The sequence below is a fragment of the Lichenostomus cassidix genome, chromosome 4A, assembly GCF_008360975.1.
Source record: "Lichenostomus cassidix isolate B80296 chromosome 4A, HeHo_3.0, whole genome shotgun sequence".
NCBI classification, from domain to species: Eukaryota; Metazoa; Chordata; class Aves; order Passeriformes; family Meliphagidae; genus Lichenostomus; species Lichenostomus cassidix.
In genome coordinates, this window is record NC_139485.1 from 3,648,882 (window position 1) to 3,672,600 (window position 23,719).

General features: G+C 49.0%; 1 protein-coding gene across 2 annotated transcripts in view; it reads left to right on the forward strand.

The window, feature by feature from the left end:
* The window catches only part of LOC146437309 (gamma-aminobutyric acid receptor subunit gamma-4), a 37,035-nt gene that overhangs the window by 12,681 nt on the left and 635 nt on the right, over window positions 1–23,719 (forward strand). Inside the window, exons 4-9 of one of the 2 annotated variants that reach the window (XR_014852180.1) lie at window positions 10,894–11,114; window positions 11,511–11,593; window positions 12,993–13,130; window positions 14,512–14,664; window positions 17,378–17,580; window positions 18,613–19,799. Coding sequence is in view for 1 of the 2 variants with exons in the window: in XM_085060107.1 (XP_084916233.1) it covers window positions 10,894–11,114; window positions 11,511–11,593; window positions 12,993–13,130; window positions 14,512–14,664; window positions 17,378–17,580; window positions 18,613–18,906 (1,092 nt within the window). In the remaining variant the exon portion in view is untranslated. Of the gene's footprint in view, window positions 1–10,893; window positions 11,115–11,510; window positions 11,594–12,992; window positions 13,131–14,511; window positions 14,665–17,377; window positions 17,581–18,612; window positions 23,206–23,719 lie in introns of those variants that run through there. The other variant, XM_085060107.1, reaches the window with a different exon arrangement.

Consider the following 23,719-nt stretch of genomic DNA (forward strand, 5'->3'; position numbering starts at 1 on the left):
TTTTATTTACAGGCTGTGCAGAAAACTCAAGGAGCCTGTTATCAGTGAAAAGCTGGGGGTTTGCATCTAAAATTTGGAGCTAAATAAAAAATGAAAATCTGGACAGTAGCCTCCTGGGGGCAAGGAAAGTGCTTTTCCTCAGAGACATTTCTGGAGAGCAAAGCCTTAAAGTTAATTAACATCTGTACTCGCAGCCTGGTGCTAAATGGGGAATGTGGCTGTACTTAAAGGTTTCTTAAACTGCAGCAGTCCTGGCACACAGGTGCCTCCCCCAGCCCGCAGTTCGGGCAGCCTCTGGCCCTCGGGCAACGCGGGATAAATCAACATCCATAATGAAGTAAGCGGCTCTTGTAAATTCCTTCACGGATCCCATTTCCGCCCTTCTGCTGGCAGGAATGACTCAATCCCTCATTCATTTTGTGCCAGCCTTTGGAGAGAACTCCAGCATTTCTTCAGCTGGGCTGAATGCAGGCGGGATTTGTTTGCTCTGAACTTTTGCAGGCAGCCTGGGAAGGATGCTTCCAGCAGGTGCTTCCCAAGGAGCTCCTGTGCTCACTGGACCTGACCTGAGAGCATTGCAGCTTGTTAATTCCTCACCCTTACCCTCGGAAAACCTTTCCAACACAGTGTGGGGCCACAGCAGCAGCACCTGGCCCCCCTTTCCAGAGGTTTTTGTCAGCAATGGGGCTTCCTGCTTGTTAATGGGGCACAATGAGAGTTTTCCAGTGACCTGGGCAGTCTCCTTTCTGGGGTCTGGCCCAGGCTGGAGGGATGGCTCTGCCCTGCCCCAGAGCAGCTGGCTCTCAGTCTGGCAGGGCATCAAGAGAGGTTTTGCTGTGATCCAGAGGCTACATGGTGGGACTGCAGCTTTGCCCATCACACTGGTGAGGATGCAAAGCACATCTGGGTCCATCACAATCCCCTAAAGGAGCTGCCCTGCAGGTCCCCAGGGTGTGCTCATGGACAGCTCATGGAAGCCTGTGTGTGGCTCAGGTACTGATCTGTGCTCTGACCCTCATTAAATTGATTCTTCCAAGTCAAAGGGAGAGCACTGCTGTGTCAAATTTGAGAGATATGGGCTCTGAGCTGTACCAATAGTTGTCACTCGGTGGGTTGATTTATTTTTAAGGCAGAGTTGATTTATCTGAACTGAAGGCTTTAGATGTCTCTGAAGGAGAGGATGGGATATTTCAGGTGTGTGAGAACCAAGTCAAAGAGCTGGTCAGAGGCCAGGGTTTCTGGTCAAGGGCAAACAACAGCATCATAGGGGAGGTGGACTCATTCTCCCTTCCCACTTGGGACAAATAGCCAGAATTCTTCAGCATTTCCGAGGAGAAATGGGTTCAGGGACAATCAAAACATTTACATTTTGTTTCATCAGATTGTTTTGATTTGCTCTTCATATGGTGATAAATTCTGTCCTAAGAGTAAAGCACGAAAATGAGTATTTGAAAATAAACGTCAAAATGAAGTGCATCAACTAGATAAGGGTAAAACGAAATATTTTGTTAGCTTACTGAAGAAAAAGAAGATTTTGAATGAAATTATAAGGTTGAGGTAATTCATTTTAGGGTTTGACAATTTTAATTTATTTTCAGCAAAACTTCGTATTTTTTTTCCAGTAGAAATCAGTTCTATTTATTTCCTGCATTCCCAGATGAAGCCATCCTACCATTTCCCATAAAAGGCTGTTGTGAAATCTGCCTGCTATAAATGTGTTAGAAAATGGAGACCATTTCTCTGAATTCAGTGGTTGTGGGTGACCACAATCAGTATGCTTCAAGGACCTCTTCATGCCTCAGTGCTAAAGGCAGAATATTCTGATTTTTGCATCCCATCTCCATGCACAGGAAGGATTTAATTGCCCATGGTCCAAATTGGAAGCAAGCAGCCAGCGTGAGCTTTCCTGTGGCTTTGCTTCTCCCTGCAACCTCTCACATCTTCTCCATGTCTCACTTGGTGCCTCTTATAGGAGATATGCCCTTCTGGTCAGCGAGTGGGCAGGTGGACACTGCAGCCATTTCACACCAGTGCTACTGGCCACCCCAGCAACTCCCAGTTCCCAACTCCCAGCTCTTCAGAGCCCCAGAGGGATCATGCTGGCTGCTTGGGGCACTGTGGGTGGGGGAAGAAGCCTGATCAGGGGTCTTGGGCTTTCTTTCTTGGCCATCTGGTGTGATGTATGATGGCTGGGGACCCTGGCAAAATCCTTTTCTGCCTATCTCCACCTCCAGAGCGCTTTGTGGTGAGGATTTGTGTGTTTGTTGCCTGACCTGCAGCTGGCCAGGAGTGGAGTGGCTTCAACCACCTGCTCAGCTTTGCTCAGCAGGGGAATTGCAGGTGGTGGCAGAGGCTCCCCCCAGGCAGATGCAGGTGGGAGGTGAGAACCAAAACATTTGGGATGGTGGGTGGGGAACACCTTGTCTCCATGTGGAACAGGGGAGGTCAGGGACTCTGCAAATGTTGGGAGCTTTGTTTCTGACAGTTCCCCTCAATCAGCTTCTCTCTCCCTGCAGCTTTGCCACTTGTGACGCCTCCCACACCAGACTGTGGCCCTTAGTCTGTCATTTTCCTCCACAGATGCCCAAAGCCACCTTGGCAGTGCAATGAAGACACGGAGAGCAAGCAGAGCAGTGGGGTAGAGAAGTGGGAAAAACTTGTGGGAGTTAGGTTGGTTGTTCCCATAGCCACAGAGGGGAGGTTAAGATGATAACTGGCTGATCTTCGCTTCATGTGGTTCTTGAAAAGAAAAGCTGAAGGCAGAGAGAGCTGTAACATTCAAGATAAACCATCTCCTTCCACAATCTGGCAGTGGTGGACTGACATACCTGTGCAGAGCTTGCAGCCTTTGTTTGTCACATGAATCTGCACCTTGTGAGAAGGCACAATGGAACCTTGCTCCTCTCTCTGGATTAGCAACAGGGGAGATGAAAATACCTCAGTATTGCTGCTCTCCCAAAAAGCCAAAGCTAAGTCCAAGTGCTGGGATTTGGTAAGGAGCAGCTAAAGATGTCCAGCTCCTGGGAATTTTGGATTAATCTTAAGAGCCAAAATTGTTTGGCTTCTTTCAGTGTATGATTGTGGCGTATACAAGCTCTGTCAGTGTATTTCTTACACCACTGTGTAGAAAACTGAGCCTTCATCTCTTTGCCCTCTTCTCAAAGATGTTCTAAAGTCATCGAGGGGAGCTGGGGAAGGTCCAGCAGTTGAGCCTCAAAGAAGGCATCCACAGTAGGCAGAGACTACACAGAACAGTTGGGAGTTGGAAATAAAAGCCTGGGAATACCAATCCCTTGCTTCTGAGGAGAGTCCTTTGCACCAGCCAGGTGCCATGGGCAGTGAGCAGCCCGCTGAGTGAGTGAGAGCTCAGCAGCTCCTGCTTGTCTGGTGGTTGGTGACCTGACTGCCAAAGGACCTCCTGAAATGTGGATGTTTCTCTGGAAGGGAGAATCAGCTGGCCTGGTAACCCTCCTGCAACTGCACTCCTGCTGCTTTGCCCTCTCATTACCCAACAGGGGAGACGGAGAGGAATTGTTCTTTTTTCTGTAACCTGATTAGTTTCTCCCAGCTGCTTTTCACATTCTGGTGCTCCCTTGAAATCTCATTAGGGCTGGGCTGTGATTGTGTGGTGGCTTGAAAAGAAAAGCTTCGAAAGGGAAAACAAAATGAGGCAGAGAGAAGGAACATCAAGGAATTGGCAGGGCAGGAAGAGAGGTGCTAAGCACAGCAAGGGGGCATGAGAGACAACATGAAACAGATTTCCTTGAAAGAGTTGCTGAAGCAGAATACACTGTTCCTATCTCCTCCTTCACCTGGGGCCAGGAGAGAACAGGGTCAGGAGTGAGGATCTCTGCAGAGGGCACAGACTGCTCATTTTTCGTGAAACTAGAACTTTCTCAGTTGTTTTGAATGCCTTTTTTTCACTTTGGGGGTGAAAGGGACTTATTAGAAAGGGACTTATTCAGGTGGTTTTCCTGCTTGTCAGTGCAGGGATTTCCACAAAATGGGTGTCATCCCAGGGACTTGGGTGCACTTCCAGACCCAGTTCCAGGCCCTGCTGGCTCCTCCATCCTCTCAACTGCCAGCAGAGGTGGTTTGACAGAGCTCAGTGCTTGTTGGTACTGAGTGGTTCTCACAGAGCAGGGCTGCAGCAGCTGCTTCCCCAGTCCTGGGCAGTATTGGACTGCCCATCCCAGTGTTTCATTTTAGTCACAGTGGGTGGCACGGGAATGGGCCATGCAATTTAAGAAATTCCAGCTTCTCATCTGAATCTTGTCAAGCTGCTCTGGAGGAGTGATCCTGGGGAGTTAATTGTATGCAGTGAGAAGGTCTGTCTTCCAGCCCTTCCAAAGGATATTTCCTTTGGTCTCCTCAAACACTCCATGAGCCAGAAGGACAAACGAACAAGATCACCTGCCCAAAGTGCCAAGTATTCTCTCCCAGTTATCCTGAATGCTTCTGTCCTCACCTCTTCTCTTTCCCCACCTGCTTTCTTCTTCCTGCACAAGGTTGTTCAACCCCAACATCGCAGGGAACGTTTAAGCATTTAGCTTAAGGTGTGACACGAAGACAAGACTTTGGGCAAATGTGGCTTTGTTGTGCAAGCAGCCCAGGTATTTTCCAGAGATTATGGTAACTGCACTGCATCTTTGTTTGCATCAGAAGGTGCTTCCATGTGAGTTTGCACCCAGGGCATGTCCTGTCCTGAGAGAGGAGAAAAAAACCAAGCTAAAGGAGTTGGCTCCTTCCCTGAGGTGCTTTGCATAATACTTCAGTGAAGTGTTCAGTACCTCCCCCTTTAATTAATTCTGCCCCATCTGCATAGAGCACCGTGTGTCCACATCTCTGCCTTTTCAGTAATAACCTCATCAGGGACAGTGCAGACAGACTTGTGCTTCTGCAAAGCAGAGTCTGGCTGATGTCATGTCTCGCCTCAAGGACTTTCCCTGCTCCTCTGGGTAATGGCTGTTAACAGATGCTAAAGCACACACGTGTGGGTCTGTGCCCCTTGGGCTCACAGGGAGAGCTGCCGTGGAAAGAGGAACAGCCACCCTAGGGCTGCATGGGAGGAGATGTCAGTGCAGGGCAGGACAAGGCAACATCTGGAGAAAGGATATGGGGAGAAAGGAACAGTCTGGGGTGGTTGGCTCTCAGGAATGTAAAACCTGCATTTTAGATGTCCCCACTTGCACATCCATGGGAGCAGAGGTGTGGGGAACAGGCAGGGAGGGATCTCAGGAGCCAGCACAGCTTTGAAAGTCTGTTCCTGTCCAGTTCCCATCTGCAGGCTCCAGGGGTGAGCAAGCCGTGACTGGGGGAGTTTGCGATCGACAGAGCAGCATTTATAGCATGACTTGTTTGACAGCTCCTGGCATGAGCACAGGACATGGAGATGGTTTTTAATAGCACGTTTGTATTATAAAAAGAACACTGTTTCAACTGAGATTCCCTGGACAGAGGCGAAAGACATTCAGGCAAGGACAGCGCTGCCGGTGCTGCTGCAGAAGTGAAACAGATGGGAAGTTCAGTGTGTCACCTTGAAAGCACAGATCATCACAGCTCTGCTCCTGCTATCCTTGAGAGCTCCCCAAGTCACTCCAACATCATGTCCAGAAATCTCTCTGGGGTCTGATTTGGGGGGAGGAGGACCTTGAAAACAGAATTAAACTTACATTCTCATTCTTTCGCTCTGTGTCAGAGAGACAGAACTTGCCCAGAGCAGGGACATGGAGGTGGCCACAAATTAGGTGTCTCACATCACTAATGGGAGAACTGGGAGAAGCCTGAAACTGCCTGAAGTGGTTGGTGTCAGGCCCAGCCCGTGCTGCTGGTACCTGTCCCCTTCAGAGAGTGCTCACATGTCATGCTTAGAAGCACATTCCTGCCCACAAGCTGTGGGGAAAAGAAGCCCTGCATTCAGATGTCAGGATTATTCTAAAATACAGTTATTTTATTTAGGTTATTTAGTCTTGAAGACTTTTTCCCACTGGTGAATGCATTCCCTGGGACATGGAGACAGATGCAGGGTTTGTCTGAGATGTTTGCAGGCTGGGAGGGTGAGTGGGGTGCTGTGGAGAGGAAAATTCTCACCTGGGCAGGGCTGTGGGGATGTGGAGATGCTGAGCACAGCTGTCTGACCCTGTTTTGCAGAAGAGGGAGACTGAGGAGAGGCTTTCTGTCTTGCCTCGACCTGCACAGAGCGATCTATCAGCCCTTGCAAGAAAAATATCCCATTCCTGGGTCTCCTCCAGCCAAGAACTTTTGAGATTTTCCTGGATTGCAGCATCCCTAAGAGTTTGCCTGTAATATTTGCTCTGCTTGGCTCTGTGATTGACAGCATGGACACATCATCTCCACATCAGACCACCTGAAATGCTGTCCCTGCTTCCCAGGAAAGCAGCCTGCTTTATTGGACTGCAGTGAGGGATTTGCTTGGAGGTGAAGAGGGAAGGGAGCTCTATGAGTAAAAGCAAATATCAGAACAATGAAAGCTAGAAAGTGATTGTCTAGGATATTAGTCTCTCAGTCCCACTGTTATTTAGGATTTTTCGCAGATTCACAGAGTGTTCTGAGTTGGCAGGGACTAAACTATCTCTCTAGCAGAGGAAAATTGCGGAACAATGTTTCCAAGTCTCTGACCCCTCTGTTCAGAGGTTTTCTTGCTGCTGTTGAATACAAGTGAAGTTGCAAAAAACACATTTAAATAATTTGTTTTATCCCAGTTTAAGAATCCATCTGAGACATATTCATCTCATGGCTTTGCTCCTCTCTTTGGAATTGGCAGAAAGCTGAGCTCCTGGAGAAAGAAGCTCAGAGATGGAACAGAGGAACCACAGGGTCCCAGCCCCTCCAGATCCCACTAATTGCACCCTTGAGTGGGGTCAGCTGAACTGAACATGCAAACTTGATTAAAGCCATTGGAAAAGGATATTTTGGCAGGGCCAAGAGGTGTTTATTTGGTGTGTAAGGGAACCTGAAAACACACACTTAATTTCAAGCCTCACGCAAACCCTGTGAGTTTCAGCTGTTAGTCTGAAACCTAGTAGCCCTAACTTGTATCTGCTCTGAACCAGGGTGGAACTTGATCTAGAGCAGAGTTCCTAAAGCCAAATCTGACTGGAAATATGGGCTGATTCCCCATCTGTGAGGGCAGAGCAGCAGAGGCCTTGGGGTATCACACAAGGCCAGCTCCCAGCTCTCCTGTACTGGGGACAGGCTGATTTCTGAACAAGTCTCTTTTCTTTTGGACTGAAAAGGTTTGGCATTTTCTTAGAAATGACTTTTCAAACAGCAGACTTGTTCACTTTTTAAAAATGAAAGGGTTTGAGAGTGCAGTAAAATCTTTTCGTTGTTATTTTTTCCCTTCCACTATGAAATGCCCCTGTCTGCTCCCCATCCTTTTATTTTCTCACAAACGTTCTTTTACAGAACACAATTCTTTCCATTAAATGTTTCCAGATCACGCTGTTCTCTGAAACTGAGTTTCCACCAACATTTGTGGTGCCTACATGAGGAAAACCAGGGCTGATGAGGGATGTGCTGCAGTGCCAGGTGATGACAGTGACCAAGGGCCAGCAGGGACATGCTGAAAGCCTGGGTTGGACATCAGTACACTCAGGCAGCAGAGGCAATGCTGCAGGGCATCCCTTAGCACGGGATAAACTCACGTGATGGTATTTAGGGCAGGCAGCCCTCAGGGTTTGCCTGATGGGGAGTTCGATTTATTATTTCATGACTGAAAATTGGTGTCATATTGCATGCATGCCAACATGTGTGTGCTACCCCACGTGTGATCCAAATGGTGTGGCCAAACTGTTAAAGCAATTCCTCCTTATTTCGTTAGCTCCTTCTGTTAACAACACTAAAAATGCCTGTGCTTTCACAGAGAAGTTAACAACCTCCATGTGCTGCACAGCAGATGGTACAGTAATGGTGGAGGCGTATTTTACAATAACCCTTTTCCACACGGGGAAATCGAGGCATTGAGAAGTCTCTTTCTGATGGCTGCGAATGAGTCAGGGGCAGAGGAAAAGTACAGGGGTGCAGGAGATCAAGAAACAGCACCCTGAGTTTTAGGGGCTGAGCTCATCCTGCCAAACTTCAGCTATTCAGCCTTGGTCAGGGGACTCTTTCAAGGTCAGAAAGAGTAAGAGGGATTTCCAGAAGACAACCTGGACTGCTTTATATTGAGATCTTCCTGTAGAAGTCCCTACCCCTCTCTAAGTGCTGTAGGACACCCATGGTCAAACATCTCCTGTTTGAATCATTTTGGCAGGTGCCTGCATCTAAGTGGGATCTCAATAATGCCCAGAGAAAGGTCTGAGCACTGTCCCACAGCTGATCAGTGCAGAGCCCCAGCCATGCAAGGCTCCTCAGCATCAAAGTGGGGATTCCTGATGGGAACAGGCGCTGAGAACTTCAGGAGCTATTGTGGTCTAACCCCACTCAGCAGCTCAGCCACACACAGCTGCTCACTCACTCAGCAGGATGGGGGAGGAAATTGAAAGGGTAAAAGTCCTCCCAAAGGCCAGGGCACTTTTGTATAAATCTTGCCTCAGACAATTCCGAAAGAAAATACATTTGTAAATGCCAAAACTTCCCAACGGGCTCCCTACGGAGAGGCAAGGGAGCCAGCTCAGCTACTAAGTTCTGCCTCGTGAATAGCTGTGCTAATAATAGCCCCTGAAATTAGATCAAACCACAGGACAGTGACAATAACAGCTCAGATTCTTCAGAAGGGCTGAATGACTTGTGCACCACACCTTTTGCAAAGGCTGGCTATGAATGGCACAAGAGGAGCTCTTTAATGCTGATCCCTCCTGAAAATCTGAGCCTGACGACAAATGCTAAACCCCAGGGATAGCTGACCCTCCACTCTTCCCGAGTGTTAGCATTGATTATCCCAGACTTGAGTGCTGAACTGTACAGCAGGACATAAGTGAGCAGCCAGCCCAGAAGTGAGATGTCACCAGTAACTCCAGTTGGGAGTTAAACACTGATAGTGGCATCTAACGTGAATTTATCCATGCTTTTTTTGTTGCATTCTCCTACACCAGAGATATTGCTTAGGAGGAGCAATGTAAACTCATATGAACTCAAATGGGTTGTGCAGTGGTGGGGGAGAATATGTCAAATATTGTGCTATTTTGGCCCCAACACTGTGCCAATGCTTCTTTAATTTCTCAGTTTCACAGCCTGATCCATGTCTGCATCACCACATACCCTATATCCCAGCAGTACCCAGTGTGATCCAGAACATTCAGGTGCTGGGATGGGCTCTCCCAAGCCCCTGGTTTGGGCAGTGGCCATACCTGTGCACTTGGCTGTGAGGGCTGCTGCTGCCCTAGCTCTGAGTCTCCTCATGTCAGTTTTGAATGAGCTGTCGAGGCAAAGCCACCCCTTTGAACACGCTGCACCTGTCCCTGTTTTCCCCACTCAGAGATCCATTAGGACCCTGTCCCTGTCACCTCTGCTCACCCCTGTGTCAAATCAGGGTGAAGCATCCGTGACTCGGCTCTTCCCTCATGATCTCATTCCCATCCAAGGGTCATATTTGGGACCCATCACTCCTGGCTGTGGCTGCCAGGGCAGCGAGGGTGACAAAGATGAAGCTCTGCCCTGCTGTGCCCACCCCTGGCAGGACATGGTGTCCGAGGGAGGGCACTGGGAGCTGCAGCTATTTGAACAGCATGGCTGGAGGAGCTGGCTAGGAACAGCAGCGAGGGCAGTGCAGGGAGGATGTGCTGCAGTCATAAAAATTCCACTGAGATAAATCAATAGAGGGAGGAGGAGAATGAGAGGGAGGGATGGCAAAGTCAGACTTTCTTCATCTCTGCACACAAGAGAGAGGGAGACAGCGGGGATCATGCGGGTTCAACAGGAGTGAAAAGGACCAAAGCTATCAGGAGCAGGTGACTGACTGTAGCATGCACTGGGGGAACTGGATTTGGGGTCTGGTTCAGACAGCTGCTGAGTGCCAGACTTATTCCTGCATGGCATTAATTAGCACCTTCTCAGGCAGGCTGAAAAGGAGTTTAAGGAGCAAATTGACTTGAAGCAGAAAGCAGCAGAGTGGTGGGCTAATGGTGTGGGCTACTGCCAGTCCAACCCAGGCAGGAGCTGCCTCCCAGAACTGCCAGTTATCCGTGAGCTAGGACACATTCTCTTACCAAAACCAAAGGCCCTTATTATGCTGGAAAGTCTCTCTTCTGTAGGCAGAAGACTCAGTTGCACCCAGAGCTGGGACCATGCAGCCCCAGTGTTCTTTTCAAATCTCCAGCAAGGGGTATCTGCCATGGGACCCAGAGTGCTGAGTTTTCAGATGAACCAGTAACTGGACATTAAGTCTTGCAGCAAGGGGTGGATTCTCACCAGATTTATGCACAGCGCTATTATTGCTGTGTGTACAAATTAGGTGTGTGGAACAGGGCTGGGCTCTGTCCTAATAAACAACAGAAAGAGCTGTCTGCTTGCCTTCTCTGCCAAGCTGGTGAGCAGCTTCCCCTGCCTGTGTTTGCAAGGTGTAGCTGAACTTAGGGCTGGATTTGACCAATGTCCACCCTGCCCCTTCATGCCTGTGCTTTAAAAGAGTATGGAGTTGCAAAAGGCAAGCCCGAGGTCTTGTTTGTGTGGTCCTGGTTTTCCAGGCAAGGGCCAGGCTCAGCTCAGCAGTGAACACACAGCCTTTGGCTCTTCCTAAATATGCCATGGATGTCCTGACCCTGAGCTAAAGGTGAGCCTGGAAAGGCATCAGTGGTCACCAACACCTGCTCCCAGACTGAAAAATAAATGTTCAGGCTGTGACTCCAAAACAGCAGCCTGCAGGCCAGAGGAGCAGGTTCTGCTTGGCCTGAATCCCTCTCAGAAAGTCCTATTCTTCATTGTGTTTCCCAGGAATACACCATTGACATCTTCTTTGCTCAGACGTGGTACGACCGGCGCCTGCGGTTCAACAGCACCTTGAAAGCACTGACACTGAACACCAACATGGTGAGCCGCATCTGGATCCCTGACACCTTCTTTAGGAACTCCAAGAGGGCTGATTCCCACTGGATAACCACTCCCAATCAGCTCCTCCGCATCTGGAATGACGGAAAAGTGCTCTACACTCTCAGGTACATCCAGCAGGCTCTGTATCTCTGCTGAGGGGAGGGGACAAGGAGGTGGGCAAATGGTTTCCTAAACCAAAATCCTTTAAAATGTTGTGTTGGTCAGTCCAGCTGTTTTATTCTGTTAATAAACATTTGGCTTTTTGTTCTCATAAAGTCTCACTTCCACAAATGAATCTGAAAAGTTGACTAAAGAGAAGGGCTTTGTGAAGGCAAAACCTAGCTGGTTTTCTTCACCTTGAAAATATCCAAACATATATTTTTGGTTTGGAATGTTCTTGCAAACAGACTGATCTTCAACAAATTAGTTCTCAAGGAAGTGATAATGCCTCTGTCACATTGCTGTTGGAATCAAACTATCTTCACTAGCACAAAATCTCTTTCTCTCTCCTCCTGTCTCAGGCTGACAATCGAGGCTGAATGTCTGCTCCAGCTGCAGAATTTCCCAATGGACACTCACTCCTGCCCTTTGGTTTTTTCCAGTTGTGAGTATACATATTTTTAAAATAGCTTTGGAAGGCAAGCAGAGAACCCTCAGTGGAGTAATGCTTTTCTGGGGAAACCATCCTCCCTTTTTGCTACATTTTTTCACCTAATTTCTACGGCACCCTTCCTGAGCCATTACCCTTCCTGCCCTAAAGCATCCTCCTGCTCCTGAGCTAGCAGGGGTTTTCAGGGACAGGCTCACAGCATCTTTGAGTTTCTCCTTAATTTGGGTGGATAACTGGAGGAGATTATTTCACTGACCTTGTGTCACTCTGGACAGAACATGGATATATTCTGGTGGACAAATGGTTCTCATCCTGGTTTGCATCTTGCCCCTTCTCCCACTCTCTGAGGATTTCCAGACCTCAGCCAGACTGAGGTCTGGATACTTTCTGCACCAAAGGAGCGTTACTCAAACCTCCCCTCTCAGTCACCACTCATCCACACTTTTCAGCAGAGAGGGCTGCTGATGTTATCACATCTCCTATGGTAATTTTGCAGGGAGCCTTTCTGCACCAAGAGATCCCTGTCCTTGTGTGTGGGTGGAAAATCTGATTTAATCATCTGAGCTCGGGTTCTCCTCTCCTGCTTCCCCTGCCTCTGAAGAGATGCAGCTCACAGAGCTCTGAGGTGCTTCAGAGGGAGGCAGCCTGCTGAGGAGATCTCATGCCCTCATCTCCCACCATCCCTCATTCTTTGCTAATTAATGGTGCATGCCATACATGCTTGATAATTAGAGACACATTGTTAGTTAGCTGCCAAGCTCTTATTCCATCCTCCTCTGAGGAACTTTCTCCCAGGTCCCTGCTTCATGGTAATCTTGTTTCTTGAAAAGAAAGCCAGAGGCAGGAGAAGCCATGCTGCAGCCTGCAGGGCCAGGTCTTCTTCTCCATGGAGAGTGCAACCCTTCTTTTCCATAGCTCAGCTCCCAGGGTGAGGGGTACAGGGAGCACACAGAGCAGCCAGAACCGTGCTGGCTGCTTTGTATTCCCAGAACCCCAGAATTGTGGGAGGGAGACTCCACAACCTCCCTGAGCAGATTGCTCCATTGCTTTGCCACCCCCAAAAAAGTTCTTCCTCAAACCAGCAGAGTTCTCTTGGACCAACCCACGTCTCATTCCCACCAGTGCAGTCCTTAGCAAGGCTCTGTTCCTGGCAGTGCTCTTTCCCCATGCCCAGGATCTGAAGCAGCCCACGAAGGGAGACGCAGTCCCTACTCCCATTCCACGTGGGAATGCCTCAGGGAATCCAAACCAAAGGCATCAGAAACACCTGCCTGAGGGGTTCATGTTTAGAGAACAGCCCTGGTGAGATGCCAGTGCTTTTGCAGTCAGACTGGTGGCTGAGGTGGGGGTACATGGCACAGCCTTCCACTGATATCCTTGCCCCTTTTCCCAGATGGATACCCTCGGGAGGAGATCATCTATCGCTGGAGACGCTACTCCATCGAGGTGTCTGACCAGCGCACCTGGAGGCTCTACCAGTTCGACTTCACGGGGCTGAGGAACACCTCAGAAGTGCTCAGGACTGGGGCAGGTGAGGCACAGAGAGGCCTCACAGGAGCACCAGTGCTGGGGAGCTGGTGGGAGGCAAAGGGCTGGGGAAGGAAGGTAACAACAGCACACAGAAACCTGACAATGAAGGGATGGACCTTGGCTAAAGGGAGCAGAAGTGGTGGAGATAAAGGCTGAGGGGAAGACAAAGCAGGGAGAGGCCAGAAACACTGACATCTGTGAACTGTGGGATGACAATGCGGATGTGACTAGAGCTGTGCCTAACTGAAAGGTCAGGAGGGAGAGGAGAGGGAGCTTAGATCCCCTCTTGCTGCAGTATGTGCTGTGTGACCTCCAGGTAATGCTTAGGATTGGAACAGGGGTGGAGAAATCAGAACTTGCAGGTCTCAGTCTTTCCTTCTGCAAACTCATGTCAGGCTGGTGAATACCTGAACTGTCCTTCAGGAGGCAGGGGCAAGGCTGCAAGTGTGAAGAAACTAAGTAATGGAAGCCTTTCAGCTCCTCCTCCCTATAACAGCTCACATGCCCTTTCCTTCCCACAGACAACTGAGGGAAGCTTATGGATTCCTGAAGGTGGGGTGAGCTCACAGGAAGCTGCTGCTCTCAGCAGTGGCAGCCAGGGTAGAAAGGCAGCACAAACTGGGACAAGAAGTGAAAGTGTCTTGAATGCACCACTGGCTCTCTGATGTTTGTGATTCTCTTTTTTTGGTAATTGCTTGCAAGCTCCATGTTAACCCCAGAGCTGTCAGGTGGCTTTCTTCCAATACTCACTGTGAGCCTCTGAAAAAGGAGAAAACCTCCACTGTAAGTTGCCAAATGAGCAATTAGGATGTACAGCACCACATGCCTTTTCCAGAGGCAGAACCAGACGCTCAGTGGAAGCGATTGAAGGACACCTCCTTTGTCACAGCTCAGGTAGTTCGTTAGCAAGCCAGGCCACGCAGCCTTACAGCCAAAGAGCTGCTGTAGAAAAGAAACCTTTGCAGCAATCAGCTGAAGATAAATGCTCCCTACAGTTTCTTCCCTGAAACTTCTCCAAACTGTGTGCTTTTGAGTGTCCTTAGCCAGGCCAGTACTAATGCAGCCTGGTGGCCATATGGACAGCCAGGCAAACAGCCAGTTGGGCCACCACAAAGCCAGCTCTTAAATTAGTCACAAAGACATCAAGCAGGAGAGCTACAGAGCCAGCCAGGTAGCTACAGAGTCCATTAGCCACAAAACCAGCAAGTCACCAAACCTACTCAGCCAGCCACGTGAAGCTAACAATCTGGGCAGCTACAACACCAGATGGCCAGGCAGTTAAAACAACAGGAAAACCTCATCAGAAACTCTGAATTCTGAAACTTTGCTGATTTTAGGCAGCCCCTTGCTATGATTCCAATGTCTCTGTTGCTTTTTCCTAGGGGAGTACATGGTGATGACAGTTTCTTTTGACCTAAGCAGACGGATGGGTTACTTTGCCATTCAGACCTACATTCCCTGCATCCTGACTGTTGTTCTTTCCTGGGTTTCCTTCTGGATCAAGAGAGACTCTACGCCAGCCAGGACATCTCTGGGTAAGAGACAGGATGATGCATGTCTGATGCTTGTCAAACTCTGCTAGGCAAGCAGACTGGCAGTGTTGGAGTACAAAATCTCCTGATGCACTTTGCCATTTTCTGGCATTTTTGAGCTTACCAGAGAATACTCCACTCCTTTAGCTTCCCGTGTGTAACACTCTCCACAGCTCAACCAAATCTCCATCTGTGCTGGCTTGGGCTGCTGGATTATCTCAGGAGAGCACCTCACCCTCATGTCTTGATCTGAAACCCAAGCTCAGCCTTTCCCAAGCTGGCAATGGGGTATTCTCATGCACCAAAAGAGACAGGGAGGGGCTGGGCTGTGGCACTGCAGTGCTGCCCAAAGGGCTCCTGTCACGAAAATATTTTCCACATTTCCTTGTGACTTCTCAAGGCCTCTGTGTAGAGCTGGTGACACGAAGGTTGTAGGGTTAATGGGCACAGTTGCTTGGCTGTATCTACAGAGCCCCAGGCTCTGGCAGGAGGTCGAAACCTTGTAGGTACAACCTTTTTCTGTCAGTCACCCCACAGGACCTAGAGAGTGGCAACAGCTCTGCCTATTGTTTAGATTTTCTCGGCAAACTGCAGTGGCTCTTTGAGGCAGGGAAAAAAGCTCCTGTTGACTGAATGTTGCTCTGATAGGGGCTGGGGAGATCTTTGTGAGGCTTTAATACACTTTGGCTGTATCTGCATTTTGCAGCAAGCTCTGATTCCCAGTGCTGTCCTTCCTATCAGCCCTGCTGACTTTCCCTTTAATTGGAGGTAGCATTCCCAGCCCTGCCTGCAGGTCTCTGTGGGGATGGAGAGGAGAGGAAGGGCCATCAGCTATTCAGTGCCCATCCATGGTGGCCATGTCTCCCCACCTCCCAATCAAAATTAATTTCTTTGGTGCCCATGGAGAGGAGGAGGAGGAGGAGGAGGAGGAGGAGGAGGGTGTCATGTCCAATGAAGGTGAGGGTGTGCCAGGGTCTGTGGCTGGTAAAGGAATGAACAGCAAGAGGAAAATGTTGTGCAGAGCTCTAGTGACTGTCTCAAAAAACAAAGGCAAGTTTCCCCAGGAGAGGGGCCCCTCTCTATGGGAAGGGACCTCAGCACATGAAGAATAATTTATTCTCTCCACAGCCCCTGTTGTACTTAATACAAATGATCCCCAGCACATTTCGAGCCTGCCAGCCTACATTAGGGAGATGTAAATTGGACCAGTTCCACAGGCACTTCGGAAATACGGGAAGTCACATCACATCTGCTAATGCAAGTACAGCAGGAAAACATGAGCATCTTCTGCCACGGGGGTGACCCCAGGAAAGGGTGGCAGGTGGATTTGGATGCTAGAGAAGGAGAAATAGGTGGGCTTCCTACTTGTTCCCTACATTCTAAAAACCAGGGGATGAGATCAGGATACCAACTCCTGCAGGAGATCCTTTGCTGGCTCCTGACACTTCATCTCTGGAAGCAGAAACGTGAGCATTGCTGCTTCTGCAAAAACAGTTCCCAGCCCCACTTCAGTCAAAAGAAATTCCTTATCACCTCCCACACAGTTGCCCTCTGCAGCAAGGAATGGATAGATGGTGAAGAGTTGCCTCTGAAAAATAGCCAGGAGCAGGTTGAACCACGGGTAGGCATCAGACCAAGGAAATACAGGGAACCTTGGGATTGGTGTCTACTACAGGGAAGCCTATTGAGCAGGGAGCAGAACAGCACTGGCAGATCTTTCAGGACATTTTCCAGAGAGCACAAGGGCTCTAAATATCCAGGTGTAGGAAATCAGGAAGGGAAGGCAAGAGACCATCATGGATGAGTCGAGAGCTTCTGGTCAGACTGAAGGGCAAGAAGGAGGTGCCCAGGCAGTGGAAGCACAGACAGGTATCCTGGGAAGAGCATAGGGACACTGCCCAGCTGTGTAGGGATGGGGTTAGGGATGCAAAGGATATTAACAGGGGCTTCTCCAGGTTTGTCAGCCAGAAAGGGAAGGTCAAAGAAAGTTGAATTTAAGTGGGAAACTGGTAACAATGGATGACAATGAGGTTGAGGTACATTTTTGCCTCAGCCTTTACTGGCAGCCTCTCTCCCCACATCTCCACAGTGGATGGACTGCAAGACAGGGACTGGAGTAGCAAAGTCTCCCTCACTGCAAGAGAAAATCAGGTTTGAAACCACCTGAAGAACCTGAACATACATAAGTCCATAGAACCTGACAAGGTGCATCCCAGAGGATGGCTGATGTGGTTTCCAAGCCACTCTCCACGAGACCAGAAAAAGGGAAATATTGCACCATTTTTTTCAAAGGGTAGAAAGGAGGACACCAGGAGCTACAGACCTGTCAGCCTCCCCTCTGTGCCTCTGTGATCATGGAGCAGATCCTTCTAGAAGCTGTGCTGAGGCACATGGAGGACAGAAGGTGATTCAACACAGCCAGCATGGCTGCACTGAGGGCAAGCCCTGCCTGACCAACCCAGCCTCATGTAGAGTCTGAGTTTCCCACTCCTTTACCAGTCCACATCAATGTCCTGTCTGATGCCCAAGCTTTGAACATCTCTCTTTTTCAGAGCATTGTCAGAAGGCTCCTCAAGACCAGAGTCTGGCTGAGCAGAGTGAAAATGGGACCAGAAAGCCACAGTAGAGGGAAAATGGGGGTGTTTTGAGGGCTGGGTGTGTGTTGAAGACAGAAATGCTCCCTGTCAGTGTTTTAGCCAGCTCTTTCCTCTCTCAGGTATCACGACTGTGCTCACCATGACCACCCTGAGCACCATCTCCCGCAAGCACCTCCCCCGGGTTTCCTACATCACAGCCATGGATCTCTTTGTCTCTGTGTGCTTCATCTTCGTCTTTGCTGCTCTCATGGAGTATGCCACGCTCAACTACCTGGTGGGAAACAAGAAACCACTGGAGCACAGCCACAGGAAAGCCAGGCTGGTAGGTCCAAGGGGCCAGCAGATGGGGGTGCTGGTACAACCCCAAGATATTTAAAAATATCCTTGCTGGGCCTGCACTGGAAACTGCTGATGTGGTTTAGTGCCTGACCCATACTGTGTTCATTGAGTCTTCAGATCTCTCTGTGTGCTGGGTCTGAGGGGTGAGACACAGCCAGAAAAAGCTCTTAAAACAAGGAAGCCCCTGTCAGAGTCAGGCACCCTGTGCTCTCATCAGAATTGCTGGAGAGCTTATCAGAACAGTTTAGGATGACTCACATGACTGAATGTAAATGGCCACTTCAAGACACCTGTATCAGATGCAGAAACCGACTTTCTTTTGTGGTCTGTCCATCAGAAAACCTCCTGGGTGTGGGGATAGTGAACCCAGGGTGGTCATCATTCTCTTCATCCTCAGCCTCTGTAATGAGATCTGCCCAAGCTCACGGCAGGTACTTCTGGCACAAGAACTGAAACAGAAAATGATACCTCTTCTGTCCCAGCCTCATTTCCCAGCACATCTCTCATATCCCTCATATCCCAGGGTGGACAGAGCTCTTCCATGAGGCTCATGATGGGCCAAGAAGAGCCACACGCAGCCTTTTCCCAGCTTTTCTCCAGTAACTGGCAGCAACCAGCAGACACCTCTGGGCTGTGTGCTGTGTCTCCATGGAGAGCTGAGCTCAGGGCAGTGAGGGAAGAGGCCAGAACAGATCGAACAAGTCGTGTTTCTGCACTGACTATTATTGGCACAGACGGGGAATCAGAGCAATCAGACCTTTGCTGAGTAGGGCTGAGCCCTGGGGTGCCAGGAAGGACACTCACAGTCACGCAGGGAGCTGCCAGTTCCCCTGGTATGCAAAAGTGGTGATTCACAGCCAGGTGCAGAGACTGGGGATGATCAGTCATCCCTCTCCGTTGAACTGCACCCATGATGATCTGATCTGTTGCCAGCTGGGTGGGAGGTGGTGTCTAGAACATGTTTTGTTGCCTTTTCCTCCCCTTTAACCCACTCACCCACCTCTCCCCCTCACAGCCACCTGCCGGTGCGCAGGTCATGCCAACCTTCACCGCCATCAACATCAACCACATCATGCACTGGCCCCCAGAGATCGAGGAGGATGAGGATGACGACCCCGGCTCGCCGTGCCTGGAAGGAAAGGAATGCGAGAGGTTTTTCTGCTGCATCGAGGACTGTCAGACGGGCATGTGGCGGGAGGGCAGGGTGCGCATCCACATATCCCGCCTGGACTCCTACTCCCGCGTCTTCTTCCCCACCGCCTTCCTGCTCTTCAACATCGTCTACTGGATTGCCTATCTCTATCTCTAGCCCTTCTCAGCTGGAATGGACTGGGCACCGGCAAGAGGGGCTTCTCAAGGAGCATAGAGAACAGCATCTCCTCTGTTGTACTCAGCTGTCAGTCTCAACAACCCTACCTGGTGATTCCCTCTTCCCACTCTCTCATCTCTTCTGAGAAGAACCAAACAGCTTTTTTTTAGCCTTCTAACATATCTTTTTAGAGAATCTACCCTTCCCTAGACTACCCCCTCTCCAACACCACCAGCATTGTACTCCTTGTAAGATTACCCAAAAACATCCTATTCCCATCTCGAGCATTAGGGATTTTGTCAAAAACAAAAACCTTAATGCTTTTCATTTTTCCATCCAATCCTACTCTGAAATTTCAAGGGAAGTGATGGCAAATGGAGTTTTTGGCAGAAGTATTAAGAGTGCAAAGGAAATAAAGTACATCTTATGCCTTTTGCACTCCTTCCACCAGAACAGACCTTGTGGGGTGCTAGAAGCTTGGAAGGGTCAGAAGGAAATAGCGTGGAAAGGGATAGCAGTGCACCTTTCCCACCATTGCTGGGCTTGGCTGAAATGTTTTGGACCTGCCCAGACATTTGATGGAGGCACTGCCGAGGATGGAGCTGCTGCAAGCCTCCCCCAGCTCCCCGCAGAGTATCTATGAAGCATTCCTCACGGATCACTCCAGGACATCCACCCACCGAGGCGCTGCTGATTCCCATCAGACGCTGGTAAAAAGCACTTCACAAGTTGGAAGGGCCCACCTGCTTTGCTGGAGCAGACTCTTCAGGGCCCACGGTGACATTTCTGCTGTGTGACCAGGACTTGGAGCAGGCTCTGCAGTTGGGCACAGCCAAAAGAGGGAGGAATCCTTGTGAGAAAGGCCAGAAGAAGTGCCCTGAGCCTGCTGTGAGGTAGTTTTCTTTGGCCTGTCTGAGTCACAGAGGTGCAGCACTGTCCCACATGGTGACACTTGTTGAAACCATCAGATCTGTGCTTGGTAGCTGGTGCCAGCCTGAGGGAAGGGTCTAGGAAAGGGAACACACAGCTGCCAGTGCATTCCTGCAGCTCAGATGGGTTCCCTTCTTCATTTGCTCCATAACTGCATAAAACAACAGTTTTCACTCTAACTGGATGACCACTCCCTGTTGCCATCAGTACTTGGCCTGTTTCCTCACAAAACTAGGAAGTGCAGTGAGTTGTCCTTGATGGATTCTAAGAAGGATCAACGTAGTGAGATGGTTCCATCTTAATGGGTTAGAGAAATGCATAACATATTGTCAACTGGGGAGAAACTGCTTAATGAAGAAGAGGAAATTCAGGCCCAAGGTCTATAATGTGTCAACTGGCTGCCTCCCCATTTATGCCAACTGCTGATGTGGCCCTCAGCATGATTGTGAAAAGCAGTGGGCCATTAGTAGTTACTTACTGTGTAAATTAGAAACAAAGAAGATTATTTTTTTAGAAAACAGCATGTTTTAGAAAAAAATTAGAACTGAAAAGGCTTGTCAGGGGAAGAAAGCCGGCATGGCTGCAGAGGAAAAGTTAGGAAAGGCTGGCTCACAGGACAGCTAATGGGGCAGGAGGTTTTACATATTCTTGGAGAGCAATTTGATCTGGTTTAAAGACGGATTTTGACACTGTTAAATCTGATCTGAATAATGAAGTGTCATGTTTAATTCATTCACAAATACAGCCTTACCTGAGTTCCAGATGAACAGCTAGAGCATCTTATTAAGTATAGTACAATACACAGTACAACACACAGCTAAGTATAACCTAATGGGGTCAGACCAGCAGAGCTCTGAAAGGGGAAATTGTGCCTGTCTAACCTGTTACAGTTCTTCTTTTAAAATACCAAGGAAAAGATAAAGGTTACTCAGAAGCATAATTTCCTTAGCTACTCCGACAGCTTTTGAAAGGACGGAGAGAAATTCTGGCGGGCGGTTCTAACTGAGGAAATTGATTTAGCAAAAGAATTATTAAGGAGGTTCTAATTAGAGGAAATTAACTGAGGAGAGGGGGGAGAAAAAGAATTGTTAAGGAGGCTCTAATTAGAGGAAATTAATGTTTTAGAGAGAAAGACACAGAGAAGGAGAAGTCTAAGAAAAGAATCAAAACAACTTGCAGACAAGGGAAGCTGCTGGGTGACAGTGCCGACTCCCAGCCAAGCTGGTTGATGTTCTGCTCCCGGTAGCAAAGTGTTATTAGATGTAGCGACAGAAAAACCTCCTATGACTCAGCCCTACACCGACAGGGAGCTGGATTAAACAGGGTCCTGTGATCTCTGAGGGGAGCCAAAAGGGAAGAGCATCCTAGATTAAATCTGGCTCACACCACAGCCTCTGAGCGAAGCACGTCCTCGCATTCGGGAAGGCAGCTGTCGGGGGCTGTGTGGGAGGGGACGCCCCGGTGGCAAACCAGGGCCAGTGCCAAATATCTCCTCACCAGGATGGTGGCTTGAAAGGTGTGCAGGCAGTGGAGGCTGCACTGAACACAGGGAGCAAAATGTGGAAGGGGAGCAGCTGAGAAGGGGAGGGTGGAAAGGAAAATTTAACAGCCCTGTGCAAAGGCGCCCAAACAGCTGCAATTTGCTGTAGCTTCGAAGCTCTTGGTGAACACATATGATTATCACGGGCACTGGAGAATAGACTTCAGCCCTGAGAGCAGCAACTTGTTGAAATTAGACCTTTTACAAAATCAGCCAGGAGAGAAACAGGGTGTACAAAATCATGAGAGGATGACAGGGGCTCGGACAAGGTAAGACTTGAAAGATTATAAGATTTCACCAGAAAAAGATAAAGCCAACACACACCTAGGTAACTTAACCAATGATGGAGGATTTGACAGAGGAAAATAGTCTAGCGTGGGCTGGAGCACAAGGAAGCTGATTACTAAGGCTGGGGAAGGAGGAGGGAGGGGGCTTTTTGGCTTAGGGAAATCTGTGCCCATCATACATAGCACAATAAATAAAGGCATGCACAAATTCAATCATGTTTTTAAGTTTCTATAGTATCTCAAAAAAAAAAAAAAAAAAAAAAAGGAAAGCTAAGAAAAGCCAAAAAGAAAAACCTGCCATTCTTTTGGAATTACTTTGCAAAGCACCATTTCCCTGAAGAAAGGTTTTCCAGCTATCAGGAGGGAGCCCAGGCCACAGAGACATCCAGTAGCCATGAGTTGTCCTGCTCAGCATGGCCCAGGGAGCTGAGGTGCTCTGTGCCCTCCTAGGCTGGCGTAAGACAGACCAAAACCTGGGGCTGAGCTCTGTCTGCTCTGCACAGGAAGGACAGAAGCATCAGGGCTGCTGCAAGACACTTGGGTGGCTTCAAACACCTGGGTGGCTGTGCTGCCTCCTCCTCTCATGGAGGTTTCACCACTCTCCCCAGGAATTTGGTGGAGCAGCTTCATCTTTCAGCCTCACAGGCAAGTCCCAGTCCCACCCCTCAAAGACTAGCACATCACAAGCCAGCAGAACCAGGGCAGTGACCATCCTTCTGTGCTGGGCACTGGTGAGGCCACACCTCGAATCCTGGGGTCAGTTTTGGGCAAGAAAGACTTTGAGGGGCTGGAGTGTGTCCAGAGCAGGCAACGGAGCTGGGGAAGGGTCTGGAGCACAAGCCTGATGAGGAGCAGCTGAGGGAGATGGGAAAGGAGCTCAGCCTGGAGAAAAGGAGGCTCAGGGGGGACCTGCTCACTCTCCACAACTCCCTGAGAGGAGGGTGTGATGAGGGGTGGGTCAGTCTCTTCTCCCAGATAACAAGGAACAGGATAAGAGGAAACAGGCTCAAGTTTTGCCAGGTTGGATTTTGGGGAAAATTTCTTCACTGGAAGGTGTCAGGCTGTGGAACAGGCTGTGGAACAGGCTGCCCAGGGAAGTGGTGGAGTCACCATCCCTGGAGGTGTTTGAAAGATGTGGGGGAGATGGTTTAGTGGAGCACTTGGCAGTGTAAAATTTACATTTGGACTCGATGATCTTAAAAGGTCTTTTCCAACCTAAATGATTCTATGGTTCTATCACTCTCCTATCCTACTACCTAATGGTGGGGACTGGAAATTATGATCTCAGCGTTTATATCTTGTGGCTTTTGTTTGGAATAGAAAAGGGAATCAGGAAAAAGGTTGATTTTTCATTTCTCTGCCTCCAATTCCTATTCTTCGCCTCCAAATTATGCCGCATAAGGAACCATTTTTAGCCTGTATGCTCTTCAGGGCAGGGACTGTGTTACTGTGTTTGTACAGGGACTGGCACACCAGGGCTTAGTCCTTAACTGAGATTTCTGGATGCTCCTTATTATACATAATAAACAACATTATACTGACCATCCTCACCACTGTCTACCTACACCTTGTAAGAAGGTTAAAAATTGTCCCCTGTCCCCCTCCTGATGGGGTTACTGGAGCTGTTTCATTTATTTCCCCAGAGAAAACTATCTTGTTGGAAAGTAGGGAAAAATGTCATTCTGATATTTTTGGGAATGGTGGTGGATATTTTTGAGTTTGGGTTTTTTTTTTTAAGAAAGGCAGAAGTTGCTTCCAACCAGCACTTCTCAGAAGCAGTCTCAGCCATTTAAAGCCATTATTTGTAATGCAAGAGAAACCCTTTCTCATTCCCCTCAGTCTGTTGCCATTGTGAATAAAACAACTGATATTTCCCCAAGTGTTTTGGGGTGAAGGGCATTTAGCAGTACTATTTGGTGGACTTTATTTCAGCCTTTCTGTTCCCTTTCTATATCCCCACTCTTGCTGGTGACTTTTGGAGTGATCATAACCAAAAGGACAACCCCAGCTCTGGAGAAGGCCTCACTCAAGAGCCACCCTAGACCCCCACAGCCAC